Genomic DNA, 23206 nt, shown 5'->3' on the forward strand with positions numbered 1-23206 from the left:
AACCTCACCTGAGGGCCTTCCGTAGGGTCTCTATACAAGCTACAACAATCTTTGGATTTTTATTGTCAAGCCCTTTCAAGAGCTCTTCCTGGACAGGTTCTCCTTTCTCTATTTCTATATACATCAGGCATATATCAGCTCCCAGTTCTTTTGCACGGGCTTTCGGCTGATTAAACACTTTATTTACAACTCCCGATACCACCTCTCCAGCAGTCCTGTAGAGATTAAAAAAAATAATTCTCAAGAAGTGTCAATCAAGACCATCATCATTTACCCAGGCATTCCAAATTTGGTCAGCCTGCAAAGTGCACAATAGTAAAATGATACACTGGGGGTGCTGACCCAAAAGGGATATACAAGCTGCAGTGCTCTCTATCAGTTACAGCTAAACACATGCCATGAGTAATTGTCTTCATTCAGGGACGCAGTGTAGGTGAGTGAGGATGCATGCTTAAAAACAGGCACAGTTATTTCTGTAATGCCAAAATGCAAATTCAAGTGTTATTTCTGAGTAAAAGCACTGTCAAAGCAGTTCAAACTTTTTCCTGTAGAAGCAAGAGAAAACTGATACTGGCAGAACGTTGTGCAAAACATTACAGTATTACTCAAGTTACCTAGTGTGGACAACACACCATGCATCATTTAGTTAAAAAATCCTAGATAAGTACCACACAGCAAAGCAAATACTTTCAGGAAAAAATTATTTAGAATGGCGAATGAACACTGTTGTTTCACCATTTCACAAGGGATCCTCTACATCAAAAACATACATGCAATCCATGTACTGCATTTGTTTTAATTTGAAGTAAAAGCACTATGCACAAAAGGAAAAGCTGGCAAGTTTACTTCACTTGGTATGAAACAGGAATACACAAGCACATACGTTATAAAAAAAGGACATTTCATTGAAATGTAGCCCCCCCCAATTCAAATTCCTAAAGATAATCTTCAGTTGTGTTTAATCAATTTAGAAAATGAGAGTTCTGCATGTACAACCAATATCAGTCACAAACAGCATCAGAATATGCAAGTAAGACTTTATACAGCACAGTGGAATTAAAAGAAAAAAATATATAAGCATTTAAACTCAATTTTAAAACAGTCCTAATCAAAACGTTCAACTGTCAATAACACTGTCATTTGCTATCAGCCAGTTTTCACCTTGTGTTAGCATTGTGGTCAACTACCCATGTTTCTGTGGCTCTGCACAAAGCACAGCAGGGGTACACAAATGAGCGAAGACCTGGAATATGCATGTACTACCTTTTAGTGGACCAACACAGGTCGTGCAATTACTTACACTTTTAGCTAGCAAATACCCTTCACGAGTTAGGTTACAGATGTCAGCTACAGTGCTTTTACACCCACTTCTGCCTACAAAGTGATATTTTTCTTACTGGCTAAAGACACTTCAAAGGCCAGAGTTGGGAAAAAATTCGCAATTCAGGCTGTGTTAGCCCATAACACAAGACCACCAGACCATGGCCTGCCATAAAACAAGTTCTCCTCTCTAGTCGGTACTCATTTAGAAGTGAAAATGTGCCTGCGTTCATGTGCCCTCACCAGTATTACATGAAAACCTTCAAGCCACTACCATACCTTATGCAAAAATCACAAGCCAAACCCACCGCTTTCAAATCTCTCCATTTCTCCATAAATTTGCCTTTTCCCATCAGCTTCCCAAAATTCTCCACTTTCCACTCTTCCCACCACCTCTTCCTTGGTTTTTACTTTACTCGACTCCACCTCCTTTTCTTCCAAGAACAAGATCAAGTTGCACTATTTTAATTTTGTACAACTTCAACAGCACTGTTAAAGATGGTCTATTGCTTACAATTTTAAGGAAACATATGACTTCTGAAGCCAGAGTCCAAAAAAATTTACTCCCACTGTTAAATGACCACGTACATTGGAGAGCAGGTCTTCTGAAATCTGGTCGGCATTGAAAGCCTGTTTATGGATGCAACTTGGACTAAAGAAAGAAAGTAGGTCACTCGCACAAAGAGCAAGTCTTTTGGAATGAGGACATTCCTTGAGAGCAACACTTTTGTAATCTGTACTTAAATAAGCACCTATTCAGGCATGTCTAAAGGTCAGCTCCTGGTGTTTTCTCCTGTCTACCTGATGAATCTGGGCATCTTGAGACAATGCAGCAATTGCCTCATGTACACAGACAACCCTCTCCTCCTACCACCCAACACTACGACCTGTGAGAGATGCACTTATATAGCCAAACTGGAAGCAAAGCACTCTTTACCAAAGACAGGCCTAGACAGTCAACAGGAGAAGGTAAACACTTGCACCGCACCACACTTATAACATAGTCCCTCAAAACCTACACCACCAAAACACACACAGAACCACAAAACACACCTACATTCGTGGAGGCTCTCTGTACTAATCTGCCCAAACAGAGACCTCCAAAGCAGAAATGCAAGCAACCTCCGTCCCCCAACACAACCCAAATGACACAGTCCACATACCCAGTGTGCCACTCAACTACAGCCCTTAAGGCATAACGTACCCAACACTCTAGTCATAGGTGACTCTAGTCAGGCACACTGATGTTTCACTCACCAGGCTAAACAAGGAAAAAGTTACTGTCAGCTGCCTGTCAGGTGCCAGGATCCGCCACATAACGCACGCACTCAGGTCACTCCATAAGTACATATACAACTCTGTTATTGTCCATGTTGGTATGAATGACCCGACACGTACCTCCCTGGACTACATGAAGAGACATGGAGGAGCTCTCTGATCTTGTAGCCCAGGCCAGTATCACCCTAGCCCCGAGTGGCATCCTGCCATCACCTAGAATGACACCACAGTACAGGGACAAAATGATTGACTAACAATTGGCCAAGCTTCTGGTGTCATTCTAAGGGAATCCAGTATCTGTCTGCCTGGGATGACATGATCGACAGACCACACTGCTTTGCCAGAGATGGCCTGCCACTTTCGCCCTTGGGATTGCGGATACTGGCAAAGGCTCTTGCCACCCCTATAGTGCCTTTTTTAGGCAAGGTTCAAATGACAAATTCACCACCGTAACAGGGACAAGCAAACAAAATCTGAGGGTAATGCTACTCAATGCTAGAAGTCTAAACCTCAAAATGCACTCACTCGAGGCACTCCTTAAAATGGAGAACATTGACATCTGTGCAGTGACAGAGACCTGGTTCAAAGCTCCAGAGAGCACCCCTGCATTACCAGGCTATAATTCATACCACACCTTTCGGCCACCAAACCCAGACTGAAATACTAAAGGTGGAGGCGTGTCCATATTCATTAAGGATATCCACACCTCCAAGCTAGTTGCTCAGCATAATGCATCTGAGATTATCCAAGTTCAACTAACTCTGAGCAAAACCGCAATCCAGATTGTAGCTTGCTACAGACCCCCCACCATGCCCCAAGATTCCCACTCCTCTTTTCTTGATACACTGGAAAATATTAAGGTACAACCCAACACTCTAATAATGGGTGATTTCAACTACCCTACCATTAACTGGGAAAACTACTCCTGTACCAACTCTTTTGCTCAACGTTTTCTGGAAATCATCAATTCCAACGCTTTGGATCAACTTATCCACACCCCCACCAGAGGCAGCAATATCCTAGACCTGGTCATCACCAACATGGGTGACTGGTATTCCACACCAAAGGTCAGCTCCTCATCGGTCAGATCCGACCACAAGCTAATCATCCTAGACATACACATCCCGCTCCCACCCCTCATTAGGCAACAACCGTAAAAAACTTCTCCAAAGCCAACTTCACACTTAAGACAGAAGTGGCAAACTTCATGACACCCATGTAGATGGACAATAGAGGTACAACTGCTGAATCCTACACAAATGCACTTTATAAACACTTACACGGGTGCATGGATCGTGCTATCCCCAACAGAACCAAGATGCTATCCTCCAAAAAAAGGAAGCCAATCTGGTGGTCTTCTGCCATAAACAAACTCTACAACAGAAGAAACTGTTGCAAAAAAAAAAAGTAAAATCCCACGATTGGAGGAACTCCCGGGTCAGCCTCAGTAAGAAGTGGAGATCCCTCATAAAATCCTCCAAAGCTAGTTATGAAAACAAAATTGCCACGGATTCTAAAGGACAACCACAAAGCATTCTATAGCTATGTTAAAAATCTCAATGGCAACACTCAGATCTGCTCCGAGTTACAGCACGATGACACTAAATATAGAGAACCAACTGATATTGCCAACATCCTGGCAGATAGGTTCAGTGCTAATTTTACCCCCCCCCCCTCACCCCCTAAAGGGCCCATCTTTATTACCGGAAGAACGCAAAGTTCCTGTAATCACAGCTGCACAGGTAAAAACTTCACTCTCCAAAGCCAAGAACACAGCATCCATGGGACCTGACAACATCCCAGGCTGCCTTCTACATGAACTACAGAATGAACTGGCACCCCACCTAAGTACCATGTTCAATCATAGCCTCACCTCAGGCTTTGTGCCCATTGAATGGCACACCGCAACAGTTATCCCACTCCACAAGGAGGGGGCCACAACAGACCCTGGGAACTACCGCCTCATTAGCCTGATGAGCCTCATCTGCAAGGCCATGGAATGTATCATCATGGAACTCAAACCAAGACATTGAAGATCTCCAAACCCTGGACCCCTCACAGTTTGGGTTTGTAAAAGGCAGATCATGTCTCCTAAACCTGATAGACGTCTTTGAAGTAGTCACCAAGGCCACGGATGAGGGTAAGGTGGCTCACACAGCCTATCTAGATCTCGCCAAGGTGTTTGACACCATCCCCCACTCTGGAATTATAAACTCACTAAACTAGGTATAAATCCCTATGTCACAAGATGGGTTGCCAACTGGCTTACTGAAAGAACCCACACTGTGAAAGTAGCAGACTCCAAATCAGACTTCAGACCAGGGACAAGTGGAGTACCACAGGGTTCAGTTCTGGGTCCTCTCCTGTTTGGTATCTACTTCTCTGAAGTACAGGCTAACACAGAAGGTCTTTGGCTAACTAAATTCGCAGATGACTGCAAACTAAGAGCCATAACTGAAACTCCCAAAGATGTGGACATCTTACAAAAGGTCCTCACTGAGACAGATGCCTGGTGTCAAAGACATGGTCTCAAGCTCAATGCCAAAAAGTGCATTGTCACCCCCTTTGGTAAAAATTCTGTACCCATGAACTACCGCATAGGCGGTAGTCTACTTAACACCGAAAGTGTGATAAGAGACCTTGGGATACAGGTGGACAGTAGTCTCTCCTTTGATACTCACATTGCCAAAGTGGTCAGGAAATCCTTCTGCGTGGCACACCTCATCACAAAAGGTTTCTCATCCAGAAAAAAAGAGGTCATTGTTCCCCTCTACTCATCACTCATTAGACCCATTATAGAGTACAACGCCCCTTTTGGTATGTACCTCACAAGACATCAGCAACTGGAAAGGCCACAAAAATACCTCACAAAGAGGATTACTGGCCTCAAACAGATGCCTTACGCAGACAGTCTCAAAAAACTCCAGCTTTACTCAGTCGCATATCGCCTACTCAGAGGCAATCTCTGCCTAACATACAAAGCTATGTCAAACCCAGAGCTGTTGGACATGCTCCACTTAAAGAAACCCAAATCCCTCCGAGCTACACGCTCTAGGGACCTAAACCTTGCCACCACAATAAACAGAACATGCTGGAGGGATAGATTCCTGTCCCAGAGACTTCCCATACTCTGGAAAGTACAGTTTTGTACCTACCATAAATGTAGATGTCCGAACTGGATAGCATCTGCAGTCATAACAAGTGGGTTGTCCTGTCGTCAGGCAGCCCTGCAGTCGGCCGGATTCCAAAGTCGGGTCCGCTTCGCTGATGTCGCACTCCACCCGACGTCATCTCTGTTGGTCTTCGGGTATAAAAGCATCAGCCGACGCCATTTTCCTCAGTGTTTCTTGCCCCAGATGCCAGTAGCCCTCTTGCAGGCTAAAATTTGGATAGATGCCAATGTTTCCAAATAGATAGAGGTAAACACAACAATAAGCATATATGTACATATATACAAACAAATACACCATAAAAGACTCCCCAACAGCTAGCTATTAGGAGGGTAAACACCCTAGGAGTACCACAGAGGGGAAGGCAGGAGGGTAATCCTGACTGCAGATGCTATCCAGTTCGGACATCTACATTTATGGTAGGTACAAAACTGTACTATGTCCTTCATGGATGCATCTGCAGTCATAACAAGTGGGTAGAATACCATAGCCAACTAGGGGAGGAGGATAAAAGTAGATTATGGTGTGTTTAGGATCCCTTGCAGTACAGCAGTGGCAAACCCTGCTCGGGATCTGGAATATAGAGGCAAATTATAATGCTTGGCAAATGTATGCACGGAGGTCCAAGTAGAATAATGTCTTTGGTTGCCACCGTAAGAAGGCTGTGGTAGTGGCTGTTGCCCTTGTAGAATGAGGTCTTATGTTCTGTGGAATTGGTTTTCCATGGAAGGAGTAACAGTATCGTATGCAATTTCCTATCCATTTGGAGATTGTCTGTTTGAAATAGCTTTTCCTTCCCTTCCTGTTGCATAGGCTACAAAAAGTTGGTCAGTCTTTCTGCTATTTTTGTTCTGTCCAAGTAGTAGCGTAGCTGTCTATGTACATCCAAGGTATGCAGTATTCTTTCCCTCTGTTTTGTGGGTTGGGAAAGAAGGTAGGTAGGTGGATTGCCTGGTTTAAAGATACTCTGGATACCACCTTGGGCATAAATGTAGGATTAGTTCTCATGGACACTATCTTGGTGGAAGATTAGGAAGGGTTGCACTGCCATTAAGGCCTGTAGTTCTGAAACCCTCCTTGCTGAAGTAATTGCCAGTAGGAAAGCAGTTTTCCATGACAGGTGTTGTAGGTCTGCTGTTGCTGCTGGTTCAAAGGGTGATGGTGTCAACTTTTCTAGCACAAAGTTTAAATCCCAGGCTGGTAATGGTGGTTTCCTTGGAGGTTTTATATTCTTGATTACTCTGAGGAACTGCCTGAGCAAAGGGTGCGAAAAAACAGGTGGATCAAAGCTGTATTCTGCTGAAATAGCTGATGCATGTATCTTGATGGAGGAGTAGGACAGGCCTGAATGAAGAAGTTCGGCCAGATACTCCAGAATGTTAGGCATATCTATGTTTGACACATCTTTTCCTCTTTCGGTACTCCAAATGACAAACCTTTTCCATTTTCCAGCATAGTTCCTTCTTGTTGAAGGTCTGCGTGCTTCAAGAATAATGTCTTTAACTCTTTGGGAAAGTTCTGGATTAGCTGCTGCTATGTGATGTTCCATGCAGTCAATTGCAGCGTTTTAGGTTTGGATGTATGATGCTGTAGTTGTTCTGAGTTAACATCAAAGGCATCAGGGTATTGGCCACATATTGTTCCGAGACATGCTCTTCAGTAGTGGGTACCAGTGTTGTCTTGGCCAGTTTGGGGCTATCAGGATTATCCTTGGACGTTCTTCCTTGATTTTTAGTAGTACCTTGTGTATCAAAGGAAGAGGTGGGAATGCATATGCTGTTAGGCCTTTCCAGTTGAAGGAGAGTGAGTCCACTTTCCATGCTAGTGGGTGGAATGTCCTTGTGCAGAATTTTTTGAGCTGGTGATTGAGAGGTGATGCGAATAGGTCTATCTGTGGCATTCCCCATTTCTTTGAGATGGTCTTGAAGATGTCCGGTGCAGCTTCCATTCGCATCCGTGGTTCTGCTTAATATGTCTGCTAGAGTATTGTCTTTCGCCGGTACAAACATTGCCTGTAACTGAATGTTGTAGCTGAGTGCCAGGGTCCACAGCTCCAAGGTCATTCTGCATAGGGGGTATGAATGAGTGCCTCCCTGTTTGTTGATGTACCACATGACTGTGGTGTTGTCTGTCCTTATCAACTGGCCCTCTGAGGAATGGTTTGAACTTTTGGATTGCCAGTTTTACTGCCAGCATTTCTTTTAGATTGATGTGCAGGTGAAGTTGATCCTGTGTCCACAATCCTTGCACGCATTTGTCCAGCATGTGGGCCCCCCATCCTAGGTCTGAAGCGTCTGTTGTGATGGTCTGGTTTTGGTTGACATCTGCGAAAGGGTAGGCCTGGGTTTGACTGGCATGCCTGAGCCCACCATAGGAACTCCTGTTTTAAGCATGGAATTAGTGGGATTTCTGTTTCTAGACTGTGTCTGTGTTGGGACCATAAATTCTTTAGGTACCACTGTAGTTTCCTCATATGTAGTCTGGCAAATGGGACCAAGATTATGCATGATGCCATGAAGCCCAAGGCCTGCAGAAATTTTCTTGCTGTTAACTTGTTCAGTTTTGTTAGTGCCAAGAAGTAAAGAGGAAGTTCTTTTGTTTTTCTGTAGTCAGGAATGCCATTTGTTGTACTGTGTCCAATTCAGCCAAGAATGTCCTTGTCTGGGATGGTATCAGCCTTGACTTTTGTAAATTGACTGTGTATCCCAGTCCTTGTAGCAAGTAAATGACCCTTTGTAAATCTGTTGTCAGCTTGCTTTTGTTGTTCCCTTGTAGTAGGCAGTCGTCCAGGTATGGGTAAATCTGAATTCCCTGTAGTCTGCAATGGGCGATTACTGATGCCAGGCATTTTGTGAATACTCTGTAGATAAGCCAAAGGGCAATGCTGAGAATTGATAGTGCTCTGATCCTGCAAGAAATCTGAGGTATCTTCTGCAGATTGGTCGAATGGGGACGTGCAGGTATGCCTCCTTGAGATCTAGAGTTACCAGCCAAGACTCCTTGCCCAGCATGGGAAGAAGTTGCTGTAGGGTCAGCATTTTGAATTTTGGGACAATGATGTATGTATTTAAGGTGGACAGGTCGAGAATTGGTCTCCAACTTTTTCCTTTCTTGGAACTAGGAATAGTCTGGAATAGAACCCTTTCCTTGTTCTGCTGTTGGCACTCTTTCCACAGCTCTCATGTTTGCTAACTCCATTATCTGGCGAGCCTCTGTTTTTGATTTGGAGGTAGATTTGGCATTCCTCTTTGACTGGTAAAGTGTGGAAGTGGAACCGTAACCTTGATCTATGGTTTGTAAAATCCACTTGTCTTTTGTTATGTAGTGCCAGTTCTTTGAAAATAAGGTTAACTTTCCGCCTAGAGGAGCTGCTATTTGTTCCCTGGTAGGCGGAGTTAGGATTAAGTCACTGTGGTTGTGCTGATGTAGTGGCAGTGGCTGCGTCTGTGCCTCTGTTGTTACCTTGCCACTGTCCTGGTCTGTAGGCACCTCCTCTGGATTGGTTTCTGTCTCTGGAACGCCTATTCCTGCCCCTTTGAAATTTTGGCGGGTCAGGAAAGGACCAATTTTGGCAGGCCAGTTCCTGCTAAACCTTGGGGTTGAACCTGCAAGAAATCTTTAACAGTTTGAACAGATTTTGCCTTTTCTTCCATTTTCTTCATAACCTGCTGGGCAGGTGTACCAAACAAACTTGTCTTGTCCATAGGAGCATCTAGCAACTTAGCTTTAACATGATCCGGTAAAGCTTGTTCCTTTAGCCATGCATGCCTTCTTATCACTGTGCCTGTCATGGCTGATCTAAATGAAGCCTCCAGTGCATCATAGCCACATTTTAAGGAATGGTTGCTAACCTGTTGTATGTTATTTACCATCTCTAATACATATTTCTTATCAAGAGATTCATCAGTGGTTAGTTTTTAGTTAACTGATCAAGCATAAACTCTTGGTATTGTATCATGTGAAACTGACAGTTTAAAGCTCTAGCTGAGAGAGTAGCTGAAGTGTAGACCTTTTACCCCATCTGTCTAATGACCTTGCTTCCCTTTCAGAAGGAATAGGGTTTTTAGCTGTGGTCGCGGCTACTGCCTTGGGACCCTGGGATATAGTTTCTGGGTCTGCAAGTGGGGCCTTGTAAAGGTGGTGATGAGTATCTGGCACCCTGTAAAATCTGTCTGGTTTGGCAGGGGCTGGGGTAAAGAATCTGGAGCGGAGCAAACATCATTGAAAGCATCATCCACCACAGAGAGAACAGGAGGTATAGCTAAGGGCCTGTGCTGTGGGAGGTGCAGAAAGGTCCTAAGTCTTTTTCTGAGTCTGAAAAATCCTGTTGCTGCCATTGGAACTGTTCTCGCATGGCATGCAAGGTTTAAGGAGAATTCTTCTGGTGGGAAGCAGCTGGAATGGATTCTTCAGCATCAGAATCTTCAAAATTGGAGAAGGGAGCCTCTGGCTGGTCAGTAATGTCTGATTCATCAGCAGAATCATCAGAAGACACTGGCTCAGGGCTCTGCCCTAGGTCTCTTCTCTGGGGGCTGAGAGGCCCTGTCTGGGTGAGATTGAGATCCTCTAATTAAAGAAATTAAATCTTCTGCCAAAGAAAGCATTTGAGAACTAGAAGAGGGCCTGGATGTGGGGGTTTAACAGGCACTGATTTAGTAGTCTTGGCTGCTTTAGCCCTGGCGAAGGCCTTAATGGACATGGCTGCTGGAGGCCTAGCAGCACCACGTGCTGGGGTAGAGACATCCAAGGGATGGTGTCTGATAAGTCAACCACCGTAGTGGGTAAAATTTCTGAGGTCGATTCAAGAGTTGTAGCAGGGGCCTCAGTTGTAAGAATAGGTTCAGCTGTACTTTGATCAGTTTTTTGCTTTACCGTGTATCTTTTTGAAGATTGGGTAGTCGGAGGATCCGGCGGCATAATGTACGCAAAATCAGTACCGAAAAACTGTTCGCACAGGCCGAACAGGCTGCTGGCTGGGCCTAAACAAGGCAGACAGTAAGAGTGGAAATCTTTATGAGGTATTTGTTTCCCACAGGTTAAACAATTGTTAACTTTTTCTGACATCGGCTGAGGCAAGAAAGAGTCCCCAACGGGTACTTAGCTTTAGAAGTCTTCAAGTAGTATTCGTAGAAGTAATCTCTGGATCCGACCGACCAACAGCTTCCAAGAAAGACTGAGGAAAATGCTGATGCTTTTATACCAGACCAACAGAGATGACGTCGGGTGGAGTGCGACATCAGCCGGACCCAGACTTTCCGACTGCAGGGCTGCCTGACGACAGGACAACCCACTTGTTATGACTGCAGATGCATCCATGAAGGACATCATACTACCTATGTCAAACAGAGCACTCAAGAAAAATCTTGATGATTGGATGGGTAATAGGAAATTCACCCTAGGGATCACTTCTGTGGTTCTGCTTGACAGGGGCACAGGAAAATCTTCTTGGGTGGCGAAAGCCAGGGTACATTTTTGGCTAGGCTTGTACAGGCCCTAGGGCCAATAGCCTAGTACCTACCTATGAACCTATAATCTGGCACAATAGTTCCATTAAGTGTACAGTTTTCATTAGAATGTTGCTTATTAGGACCATTATTGCATACAGTTTGTATTTTTATTGCACTACTCTCCTTAGAACAATTACAGCATTACTTTATTTTAATACTTACTGTCTAGAGGTTTCCGCCACAGGCCTCAGATGAATTGTCTTATGCAGTCAGGCTACTCCAGTTAACAGAAAAAAAAAGTTAAGATATTGCTCCCATTCAACAAAAAATTAAGTATGTGGGGCGATTAGTTAAATCCATTAAAGGAAAAATGAAAGTTACATACTTAAAATGGATTCAGTTGGTCTCTGAACACTAAACTGCTGGAATTGTCACCAAAAAGCATGCCCTCTCTGCAGCAATTATTCCCTAGATGGGGTACTATGCATAAGGGGAGGAGCTCTATCTAGCCTATCATCTCCAGACTGCACACACTAACATTTCTGTAGACAACAGTATGATGCATTTTTTTCCTGAACAGAGGTAAAAGCAAACTCCGTATCTAGCTAGACTATTTCCAGGCCTACAGTGCTCCTCCAAGTCTGTGCAAGCAAAGAATTTGCAAGTGACTACTGGTCAGGTTAGATGCAGTGTATAGACAGTGACCAACTTAATCTATTCATCTGAAGTACTTATGTGTTTATATTGGTCTTATCACTACACTGTAAATTGCTTAGATTCCTCAGACAGTGGGAGGCGTTAAAAAATAACTTTTAGAACAGAATGACCAGAAGTTATTCTGGCCCTTGAGACCTACGAGGAAGACCACATGATGACTGCATGTTACCTCAAACAGTGGTAGGCTTTTGATGATACCAACAGATAATGCCAAGATTCTTAATAGCTTCTGCGGGTTTCCATGGTAGGGACTTTAGACTGGACTTTCATCAAAAAAGGAGGCAATCCAAAAGACAATGATAAAAGTTACCTCTGCCCTTTTAAAAGGGTGCCAAGGACATGAATATAGCTAGACATCCTTTGAAATCTAGTACCAAGAAAAAAAAATCTGAGTGTGTACATCCAGATAATACAACTTGCACGCCCCTTTGTTGAAGGGGGGGGGGGGTACAGGTGTCGACCAAAGTGTCTTTGGGAATGTGGCTCCTGATGAGGAAAAACAGAAATGCTCATACATCTGGCACTGAAGGGTCAAGCAGAGAGACATCAGTAAGGCTTCGCCCTTTGCTGAAAATCTTTTAATCAGTACACGTTTGGAGACTATTGATGTGGGAACAAAATTTGCCTTCTCAACCTGCACATGCTGGCCTTCCTTAGGATATGTCCTGTGATCAGAAAGTGTTCTGAAGATCTTGTCCATTCCAAAACCTTTAGTGCATCTCGACAGACACAGATCATCTTGTTCTCTGCACTTACTGAGGTACCAAACATTTATGCTGCCTGAGTGGACAGATTTCCAGGACCTCCTTCCCCAAGGTGCAGTAAGTAGACTGCCCTCATCTGCCTATGTGCTTTTTTGGCCTTCAAAGCATTTTCCTTGGATAATTTTGTCTAACCAGGGTCTTTCCACTCCACCCCAGACAGGATGCATCTGTGGCAAGTGTTACTGCTGGTAAGGGATGTTAAAAATGGAGCCTGTCAAGAGAAAGTACAGTTGTGTACACCTACCATAAATGTAGATGTTAGAGTGTCTTCACTGTTGCAGTCATAACTGTAGGGTGATCCTGCCGGCAGGCAGCCGAGGTCGGCCAGAATTCCAAAGTCTGGGTCCGGCGTCGGCTGTACCAGCAAGTACCGAGACGTCAGAACGTAGAGGTATAAAGCTGACACCCGACGCCATCTTCTCCAGCCTTTCTTGCCCCAGATGTCAGAAGCCCCCAATAAACAAACCAAAAGGTGTCTAAAAAGGAACACAAATACACCACAAAAGAAGTGGAAGAGAAAACAAGCAAAAATAAGAGGGGACTGGTGGGAGGGAAACACCGACTGCAACAGTGAAGACACTAACATCTACATTTATGGTAGGTGTACACAACTGTACTATGTTCTTTGTGTTTCACTGTTGCAGTCATAACTGTAGGGTAGAATCCCAAAGCTGTGAATGAGGGAGGAGGTTATGCAGAAGAAGGGGCAGCTAGAAGACCTTGCAAAACAGCAGAGGCAAAGCCTGCCCTAGACTTAGAATACAAAGGGAGATTATAGTGCTTAGAGAAAGTATGCACTGAACTCCAAGTGGCAGCTTCTAAAATGTCCTTGGTAGGAACTCCTCTGAGAAAAGTTGCTGAAGTGGCAGCTGCTCTAGTAGAATGACTTCTAACAGTACCTGGAATCTGTTTCCCATAGTGAGAGTAACAAAACCTTATTCCATGAGCAATCCATTTGGAAATAGTTTGTTTAGAAATTGCCTTACCTAGAGAACTGGAGGCATAAGAGATAAGCAATTGATCAGATTTTCTGAAATCTTTAGTCTTGTCCAGGTAAAATCGTAGTTGCCTGTGTACGTCCAATGAATGTAAGATCCTTTCCCCTTTATTTTGAGGATTAGGAAAAAAGGTAGGAAGGTAAATAGTCTGATTTAGAGCCACTTTAGAAATCACCTTAGGCATAAATGTAGGATTTGTCCTCAAGGAAACTCTGTCTTGGTGGAAGATAATGTATGGTTCCACAGCCATGAGAGCTTGCAACTCAGAAACCCTTCTAGCAGAAGTCAATGCCAATAAGATAGCTGTCTTCCAGGATAAGAACTTGATATCCGAAGCCGCAGCAGGCTCAAAAGGAGGCAAAGTAAGTTTCTCCAAAACATAATTAAGATCCCAAGCAGGAACAGGAGGAGTTCTGGGAGGTCTTAAATTCTTAGCTCCTCTCAAAAATTGTCTCACCAGCTGGTGAGAGAAAATGGGAGGATCAGTATTAAAATGAGCCGAGATAGCAGAAGCATGAATTTTGATGGAGGAAAAGGAAAGGCCTTTAAGCAGAAGGTCTGAGAGGTAAAGTAAAATGGAGGAAATATTAGGCAAAAGAGGATCAAAACCTCGATCCTGCATCCAAATACAAAATCTTTTCCATTTTGAAGCATAAGATTTTCTAGTGCTAGGCCTAGCTTCTAAAAGAACATCCAAAACTTGTTTGGGAAGAGAAGGAATCAAAGGCCTTTGAAGAGCCAAGCTGCTAGGCAAAGAGTCTTGATTTGAGAGTGTTGCATCTGACCCTGATGCTGGGACAGAAGAGAAGGGATCAGAGGAAGAATCCAAGGAGGTTCCAAGAATAGGTGTTTTAAAGTTGGATACCAAAACTGCCAAGGCCAATTTGGAGCTATCAAAATGATAGTCTTGGGTTTGTCCTGTTTTATTTTCAGTAACACCCGAGGCAGAAGAGGAAGAGGAGGGAAGGCATATCCCGAAAGATTCCTCCAGCTGAATGACAGGGCATCCACTTTCCAAACTGTTGTGTGGAAGGACCTGGTGCAAAAGAGAGGCAACTGATGATTGAGATGGGATGCAAACAGATCTGAGGACAACCCCAAACTGCAGTTATTCTGCTGAATAAGTTGGGGTCCAACATCCATTCGTGAGGATCCAAAAGATTTCTGCTTAGGCTGTCTGCTAAGAGTTTCTGATTTCCTGGAATGAACTGAGCTTGAAGATGCAGATTCAGATTTAGAGCGGTGTCCCGTAAATTCATGGCTAGTCTGCAAAGGGGGCAAGAGTGAGAGCCCCCTTGCTTGTTTATGTACCACATGACTGTGGTATTGTCTGTACGAATCAGAAGAGGTCCTGGTTTCAAAAGAGTCTGGAATGCTAGAAGAGCATTTTGGACTGCCAACATTTCCTTCAAGTTGATGTGCCAGAGTAGTTGCTTCTTTGTCCAAGAGCCCTGCTGGCCAATGTCTAGAAAGTGAGCTCCCCAAGCATAATCCGAAGCGTCCGTGGTTATGATCTGAGAAGGTTGAAGCAGACGGAAGGGATTCCCTTCGTTCAAAGCACAAGCCCTGGACCACCAAAGGAGCTCCTTTTGGAGGCAGGGAATCAGTGGAATCATTGTGTCTAGACTGTGGTAATGCTGAGACCATACACTCTTTAGGTACCATTGAAGTTTTCTCATATGAAGCCTTGCATTTGGAATCAACAGTATGCAAGAAGCCATGTAGCCCAAAGCCTGCAGGAATTTCCTTGCAGTGAGATGAGGTAAAGTTACCAAGGTTTTGAAAATTGAGGCCAGCTGTAATTGTTTTTCTGGAGTGAGGAAGGCCCTTTGTAAGCTTGTGTTTAGAAGAGCTCCCAAAAAAATCATTTGCTGAGAAGGGATCAAATATGACTTTTTTGTGTTCACTGAAAATCCGAGTAGTAGGAGAAGACGTTGAACAAAATCCAGATGTTGAAGTAAAAGGTCTTTGCTGTCCGCCTGAATAAGGCAGTCGTCCAGATAGGGGTAAATTTGAATCCCCTGGAGTTTGCAATAAGCTACTACTGGAGCCAGACACTTGGTAAAGACTCTGGGCACAGTAGATAAACCAAAGGGCAGTACAGAGAATTGAAAGTGCCTCGAACCTGCCTTGAATCTGAGGTATTTTTCTGCGTTCCTGCCTGATGGGAATGTGCAAGTAGGCTTTCCTTTAAGTCCAATGTCACCATCCAAGCATCCTGGGAGAGCATTGGAAGAAGTTGTTGTAGAGTAAGCATCTTGAATTTTGGAATTTCCAGAAAGGAGTTTAATACTGAAAGGTCCAGAATAGGCCTCCATGAGCTTTGTTTTCTTGGGACCAGAAACAGTCTTGAGTAAAAACCTTTTCCCATCTGTGAAAGTGGAACAGGTTCTATGGCTCTCATGGCCAATAGAGCGTCCACCTGATTTAAGGCCTCTGACCATTGATGTTTTGGCAGATCCGGCCAACCAATACACCTTGGCAGAGTGTGAAAGTGGAATTTGTAACCTCTTAAAATCACGTCCAAAACCCATTTGTCTTGGGTAATAAGAGTCCAATTTTGGTAGAAAAGAGAAAGTTTTCCTCCGAGAGGGGCTTCCAGGCAAAGAGGACCTGTAGCCCAACAGAGAAAGTCATTGGGTCTGCTTCCTTTGTGATTGAGATCTGTCTTCTACCCTTCTAGGGGATGAAGCAGACCATTGTCTGGACCTGTAAGAGGCCTGAGCCCGACCTCTGGAGCGTCTATATCTTCCCCTTTGAGGCCTGTCAGACGTGGGAAAGGACCAATTTTTGGAGGGCCAATTTCTAGTAAATCTAGGAGGCTGAACTTGTAAGAAATCTTTAACAGTCTGCATAGATTTCGCCTTATACTCCATCTTTTTAATAACCTCCTCAGCTTTAGATCCAAACAGAACATCATGCTGAACAGGGGCATCTAACAATTTAGCCTTAACTTGCTCAGGCAAATTCTGCTCTCGAAGCCAAGCATGTCTCCTGATAACAGTACCAGAGGCTGCGGCCCTACAAGAAGCCTCCAAGGCATCAAAACCACAATGTAAACTATGTTTGCTAACTTGTTCAGTTGCATCCAATACATCCTGTAATTCCTTGTCCTCCGCACATGCAGGAAAGGTAGAAAGTTTTTGTTTTAAAACAGACAAAATAAGTTGCTGATACTTGAACATATGAAACTGGCAATTTAAAGCTCTAATAGAAAGAGTAGCAGAAGTATACACCTTTTTGCCCAATCTGTCCAAGGCACACGAGAATCCTTTTCAGAGGGAATAGGATTTTTAGCTGAAGCAGCCTTAGCAGCCTTGGAACCCTGGGAAATAGTTTCAGGATCTGCAGAAGGTTTCTTGAACAAAAATTGATGGGAATCAGGGACTCTATAAAATCTATCCGGCTTAGAAGGAGCAGGCAGATAAGAGTCAGGATTCAGGTTAGCTTCAGAGAAAGCATCATCCACAATATCAAGAACAGGAGGAATAGCCAAAGGCCTGTGTTGTGGGAGAAGGAGAAATTCCCTAAGTCTCTTCTTGGAAGCAGAATAATCCTGACCTTCCCAATGAAAATGCTCTCATGTCATGTAAGGTTTCCCCAAAAGAAAAATCTTCAGGGGGAGAAGCAGAGGGGATAGAGTCCTCTGCATCAGAATCCTCATAAGGAGGAAAAGAGTAATCCTGTTCAGAGGAAGAGACTGAAGACACAGAAGCCTGATCAGAGGAATCATAAGGAATATCCTGTCTAGGCCTTTTTTTCAGGAGGGGGGTGAGAACCCCTAATCATAGTAAGCAAATCTTCAGCCATCCTTAGTTGCTTTTGGGTCTTGGGAGCTGAATCCGAAGAAGCTCGAGAAGAAATCCTTGGCTTAACAGGAGTCTTTGACTTTGCCTTTGTAGTAATAGTGATATGAGAAGGCCTGAAAACCCCTTCAGAAGCCGGTACCTGCACAGCGGTTCCGGACCAGTCCGAAGGTCCTGCAGCAGATAAAATACTGGGCCTAGTTGGCTCCCCATGGGAGTCCGTGTCGGCCATCACTTCCGAAGTGGCTGACGACAGGGGCTGCAAAAGCGCCTCACTGACTACCGCCGAACCCGAAGCTGGCTCCGGCTACATAGAATCCTGTTTGGACCTCGGAGGCCTATCCTTGTCCTTTTTGTGAATTCCAGTTGTCGGTAAAGTATCCAACGACATCCTATAATTGAACCGTCTACCGAAATAATTCAAGGCCCAATCGTACCTACGCTTAATAGTACGAGAATTAAACCCGGCACAAAACCGACAGCAAGAAACGTCGTGGTCAGGGCCTAAGCAAGGAAGACGGTAAGAGTGGAAATCTTTATGAGGTATTTGTTTTCCACACGATATACAATTATTAACTTTTTCTGACATCGGAGCAAGAAAAAAGTTTCCCCAACGGGGTACTTGGCTTGAGAAGAGAAGTCGTCTTCGGACCGACGACCAGCAAAGCACGTTGTCCGGGAATCCGCCAACCAACAACTTGCGAGCTGCTTTCCACCGCACGGCAAGAAAGACTAGAGAAGATGGCGTCGGCTGTCAGCTTTATACCTCTACGTTCTGACGTCAGGGTACTTGCTGGTACAGCCGACGCCGGACCCAGACTTTGGAATTCTGGCCGACCTCGGGCTGCCTGCCGGCAGGATCACCCTACAGTTATGACTGCAACAGTGAAACACGAAGAACATCGCCCAAATGTGTCCACCATGAAAACAAATTTAAATTACCCTTTGAACGGTCAGATTTTCTTAGTCATAGGATCTGTTAACTGGGGTCTAACTTCAGATCACTGAAATCCCATTTCAGTTAAATTCTTTTCAGAAAGTCCAAATCACCTAGTTTTCAAAATACTGAAAACTCATTTGACTGAATCTAATTTCACTGAATTGTAAGCTATAGACCTGATCTGAGTTTCTATTCACCTTTAACGTGTTTGCGATGGAAAGAAATTCTACAACTTACAGTGCTGAGTATCAAAATACCGATAGTAATGTAGAAAGTGGTGTTGTGGGTTATGTCTCTATATTTGTATGGGAAGTAATATGGCAGATGTTTTGTGCATTCCCAACAGTAGTGGCAGCGTGTAGAGTACTGTGAGGGAAGTAAACGTTACATGCCCTTTTCCCCACTGTAGTGCAATCCTGGATTTGGTATACATATAGTTAAGGGAGGGTGTGGGGGCACAGCCCCCCCACTTAGTTTGGTTTTATACAGCCTGGTTTCTGTTACAAGGATAAGAAAGTAGTTTTTAAGTTGTGGAAAGAGGTAGTCATTAGTGATGTGTGCGCGCGTTTGTCTATGGCTTCCCATTTAGTCTTTCGAAATTTAGCATTGTAACCAGTTGGTGAAATGAGATTCAGTGAAATGAGATGTCGGTATTGTGAAATTTAGGTGATTTGGTTTCGGTGAAATGAAAGAGAGTGAAATGGGATTTCAGTGATCTGAAGTTTACCCGTTGACTGACACCAATGGAACATTAAGTGTCCAGTGGAGAATTTTCATTTGAAATCTTGAGTGCAGAAATGTTGCTTCAAAACCTAAAACAGAATCTAAACCTCCTTTTATCTGATGAAAGATTGCAACCTCCTGCCCTGCAGTCCTCATTGGCAAGGAAGGAACAGATGGGGTGAAAGGGTGATTTTATGGGGTAATTAGAAATGATACAGTATAGCCTCTGGATACAGTTTACCTTGATTCTACTCCCCTGTGTGAGGGCCTGCCATACTTTTAGCAGCACAGAGAGAATTAGTCTATCACCTAGAGAGATGCCGTGGAACAGATGATTAAGAGATATGAATGCATTTATAACTGCCAACACTGTGTGTGTGTGTGTGTGTGTGTGTGTGTGTGTGTGTGTGTGTGTGTGTGTGTGTGTGTGTGTGTGTTTTTTAGTCCGTGTTTTTCCAAAAACCCTGCCGTTTTAACCTACAGATATAGCTCCTCAAACAACGGCTGAGGTATCAGAGTTGGAGCAGAGAATGAAAGACCTGGGATCAGATGAAACTAGCCTCTCTATCAAGGCAATTCCCTTTTTCTCTCAAATTTCAAAACTAGAATTTGAAACATAAGAGGGCGCTGATGCTGTGACCAAACAAATTTGGAGTCTATGAATCATTCATGTGTGGAATCTAGCTAGAGGACTCAGCCAGGAATCCAAGAAACTGAGAAATTCCATTCCTGACGTCTTGAACTAGATAGAAAAATGTGTGAAAACAAATTTAAAATTCATGATCTAGGAGAAGCCCCCAAAATGCAACCCTGTGGGAAGAAACCCAGCTTGACAAGGAGATATCCTAACAGAGAGCTACCAAACACACTGAAAGACACTGCAAATGTAAGCAAGTCATCTAAAGGAAAAATGTAAATACCTTGCAGTCTACAAAAGGCCATCATCTAGAGCTGGACACTTTGCAAACACCACCAGAGCAGTGGATAACCCGAAGGATAATTCAGATAACCGAAACTGTAATCTAAATAAACAACCATGAGAAACGTTTTGTATATGAAAATAAGAATGCTTAAAAGAAAACAAAAAAATAACGCTTGTAATTACCATAACGTTCCATCTGTGTTGCCCATTTTCATTCTTCAACTGATGAGTTTGGATCAGTCTCTTCAGATCCACCTTGGCTGCTGTAAAAGCTTGTGGCAAACCTTAACTCGAGCTTTTGCCTAACCAAGAATGCACCAACACCCATTACCTCAGATCTTGTTTACAGATTAGTAGAAAAATAAAAATTACTCAAGAACCTTAAGGAATATACAGCAGAAAAGGCAAACCACTATATCTGGAGCTTTACAATGAAAGGAGTACACCCCAAAATCTCACTCTACCCAGAAAAAGTACAGTTGTGTACACTTACCATAAATGTAGATGTTGGAGTGCATTCACTGTTCCTGTCATCACACTTGGGTTATCTGCCAGTCTGCCCAAATACCAGAGTCTTGGATTTCTGCGTCGGGATGCTGTCAACTCTTCCATGACGTCAGGGGTATAAAACATACAGCAGACGCCATTACATCAGTTTTTCTTGCACAGATGTCAGGAGCCCCCAAAATAGGAAGCAATTACATGGTGTGGAACACCTCCAGTTGTTGATGAATCTTTCGGCTTTTCCCAGTTAGGAGTCGCCACAGCGGAACTCCGGTCCGCTAATGATGGCAGAAGATTTTTTACGTGCTGAGTTGCCAGCCCTGACGCACAACCTTCAACGAAGGTACGCCCATTCACACATGTCTCCACACAGAAGACGCTCCAGTAAAAAGTAAATACCACTGCCATAAGATATGGCCAAAGAGAGGATAGGTGGAAAGAATAGAAAAGTCAGGGGGATGTAGAGAGGGTAACCATGACTGCAACAGCAAACATAATCTACATTTATGGTAAGTGTACACAACTGTACTATGTTCTTCGTATTTCACTGTTGCAGTCATCACATTTGGATTGATTTCCAAAGCTGAGGAAGGGTGGAGGCAGTCAAGTATTGGGGCTGGCTAGCAGGTCTTTTAAGACTACTGAGGCAAATCCAGCTCTGGATTTATAAAAATAGGCAAGTGGTAATGCTTGGTGAAGGTGTATACAGAACTCCAGGTTGCAGCTTCCAAGATGTCCCTGGTAGGGACACCCCTGAGGATTGCTGTAGAGGTTGAGGTAACCCTAGTGGAATGAGTTCTGATCCCCTGTTGGGTAGGTTTTCCATGGTGTTTGTAGCAGAAATGGATGCAGTGCGCTATCCATTTGGAAATGGATTGCTTTGAAATGGCCTTGCCCTCTGCCCCTGTAGTGAAGCTGAATAGCAGCTGGTCAGATTTTCTGAAATGTTTAGTTCTATATCAAGGTATAAACTGAGCTGTCTGTGCATGTCCATGGAGTGCAGAATCCTTTCCCCTTTATTCTGAGGATTAGGGAAAAAAGTTGGTAAATGGATGGACTGGTTTAAAGCCACACTGGATACTACCTTGGGCATAAATGATGCGTTAGCCCCGAGGGAAATCATGTCGGCATGGAAAATAATGAAGGGTTCCACAGCCATTAATGCTTGCAACTCGGACACTTTTCTTGCTGAAGTGATGACTAGAAGTAAGGCTGTTTTCCAAAGAGGAATTTTAACTCTCCTGTAGCAGCAGGCTCAAAAAGGGGGGGGGGGGGGACATGAGCCTCTAGTACAAAGTTAAGCTCCCAGGCAGGGTTGGGAGTCTCCTAGTGGGCCTTAAATTGTTAGCGCCTCTCAGGAACTGTTTGATGAGAGGGTGAGAAAATAGAGGTGGCTCAGTATTGTAGTGAGCTGAGATGGCAGAGGCATGAACTTTAATTGATAAGGGTAGGCCTTTGTGGAGTAGCTCTGCTAGATGATCTAGGATTTGAGGTGAGGTGGGCACAGCTGTGTCCTTTCCTTGAGACTGGTTCCAAGAACAGCTTTTCCACTTTTCTGAATAGGATTGCCTAGTACTTTGCCTTCTGGCCTCAAGGATGACGTCCTGCACCTGTTTGAGGGTTGCTGGTAGTGTATTCAGGGGATAAATCAGGCTGCAAGGTTCAGGGTTTGCAGCTCTGAATGCAAAATCTGTCCCTCCTGCTAGGCAGCAGGGGGGGGGGGGGTCTGATGTAGGTGCCAGGGTGGCACTGCTGTTAGACTGCATAGGAGTGGGTACCAGTGCTGGTGTGGCCAGTCTGGGGCAATAAGGATTGCCCATGGCCTGTCCCGTTTGATCTTGAGCAGTACTCGAGAGGTGGAAAGGCATAAATTGAGAGGTTTTCCCATGTAAAAGATAGGGCATCCACTTTCCAAGCTTTCCTGTGGGGATTTCTAGTGCAAAATTTATGGTTTTGGGGGGAGGCAAAGAGGTCCACCTCAAGTCCCACACCTGTGGATTAGAAGTCTGAATGAGCCGGGTTCCAACTTCCACTCGTGTGGGTCCATTAGATTTCTGCTTAGGTCATCCGCCAGTGAATTTTGTTTGCCTGACAGGAATTGAGCTTGCAGGTGCACTTGGTTGCTCAGGACTGTGTTCCACAGGGCCATGGCTAACCTGAAGAAAGGATAGGAATGAGTTCCCCCCTGCTTGTTTTCGTACCAATTAATTCTGGTGTTGTCCGTCTATCAGTTGTTGTCCTGGAAAGATGAGGTATTTGAAGGCCATCACAGCATTCTGTACAGCTACTATTTCTTTCTGATTGATATGCAGGGAACATTGTTCTGGGCTCCATTTGCCTTGAATGCATTTGCCTGCCATGTGAGCCTCCCACGCATAGTCTGAAGCATCTGTTGTCAGGGTTTGGGCGGCGAGGTGTTGAGTGAAAGGAAGTCCCTTGCTGTGGTTGCATGCCTCTGCCCACCAAAGGAACTCTGCCCTTAGACAATAAATGACAGGAATCGGTGTTTCCAGGTCCTGACAATGTTGACACCACAGACTTTTTAAGTACCACTGAAGTTTCCTCATATGCAGTCTTGCATATGGAATTAATAGAATGCATGAGGCCATGAACCCTA

The 23206-nt window shown here is 44.2% G+C and overlaps 1 protein-coding gene across 1 annotated transcript in view; it reads right to left on the reverse strand.

The window, feature by feature from the left end:
- CKAP5 (cytoskeleton associated protein 5) overlaps window positions 1-23206 on the reverse strand; it is a 4315141-nt gene that overhangs the window by 3620151 nt on the left and 671784 nt on the right. Inside the window, exon 4 of the mRNA XM_044084803.1 lies at window positions 9-215. Coding sequence (XP_043940738.1) covers window positions 9-215 — 207 coding nt within the window. The remainder of the gene's footprint in view (window positions 1-8; window positions 216-23206) is intronic.

This window comes from Protopterus annectens, chromosome 9.part0, assembly GCF_019279795.1.
Source record: "Protopterus annectens isolate FY-2018-M chromosome 9.part0, PAN1.0, whole genome shotgun sequence".
NCBI classification, from domain to species: Eukaryota; Metazoa; Chordata; order Ceratodontiformes; family Protopteridae; genus Protopterus; species Protopterus annectens.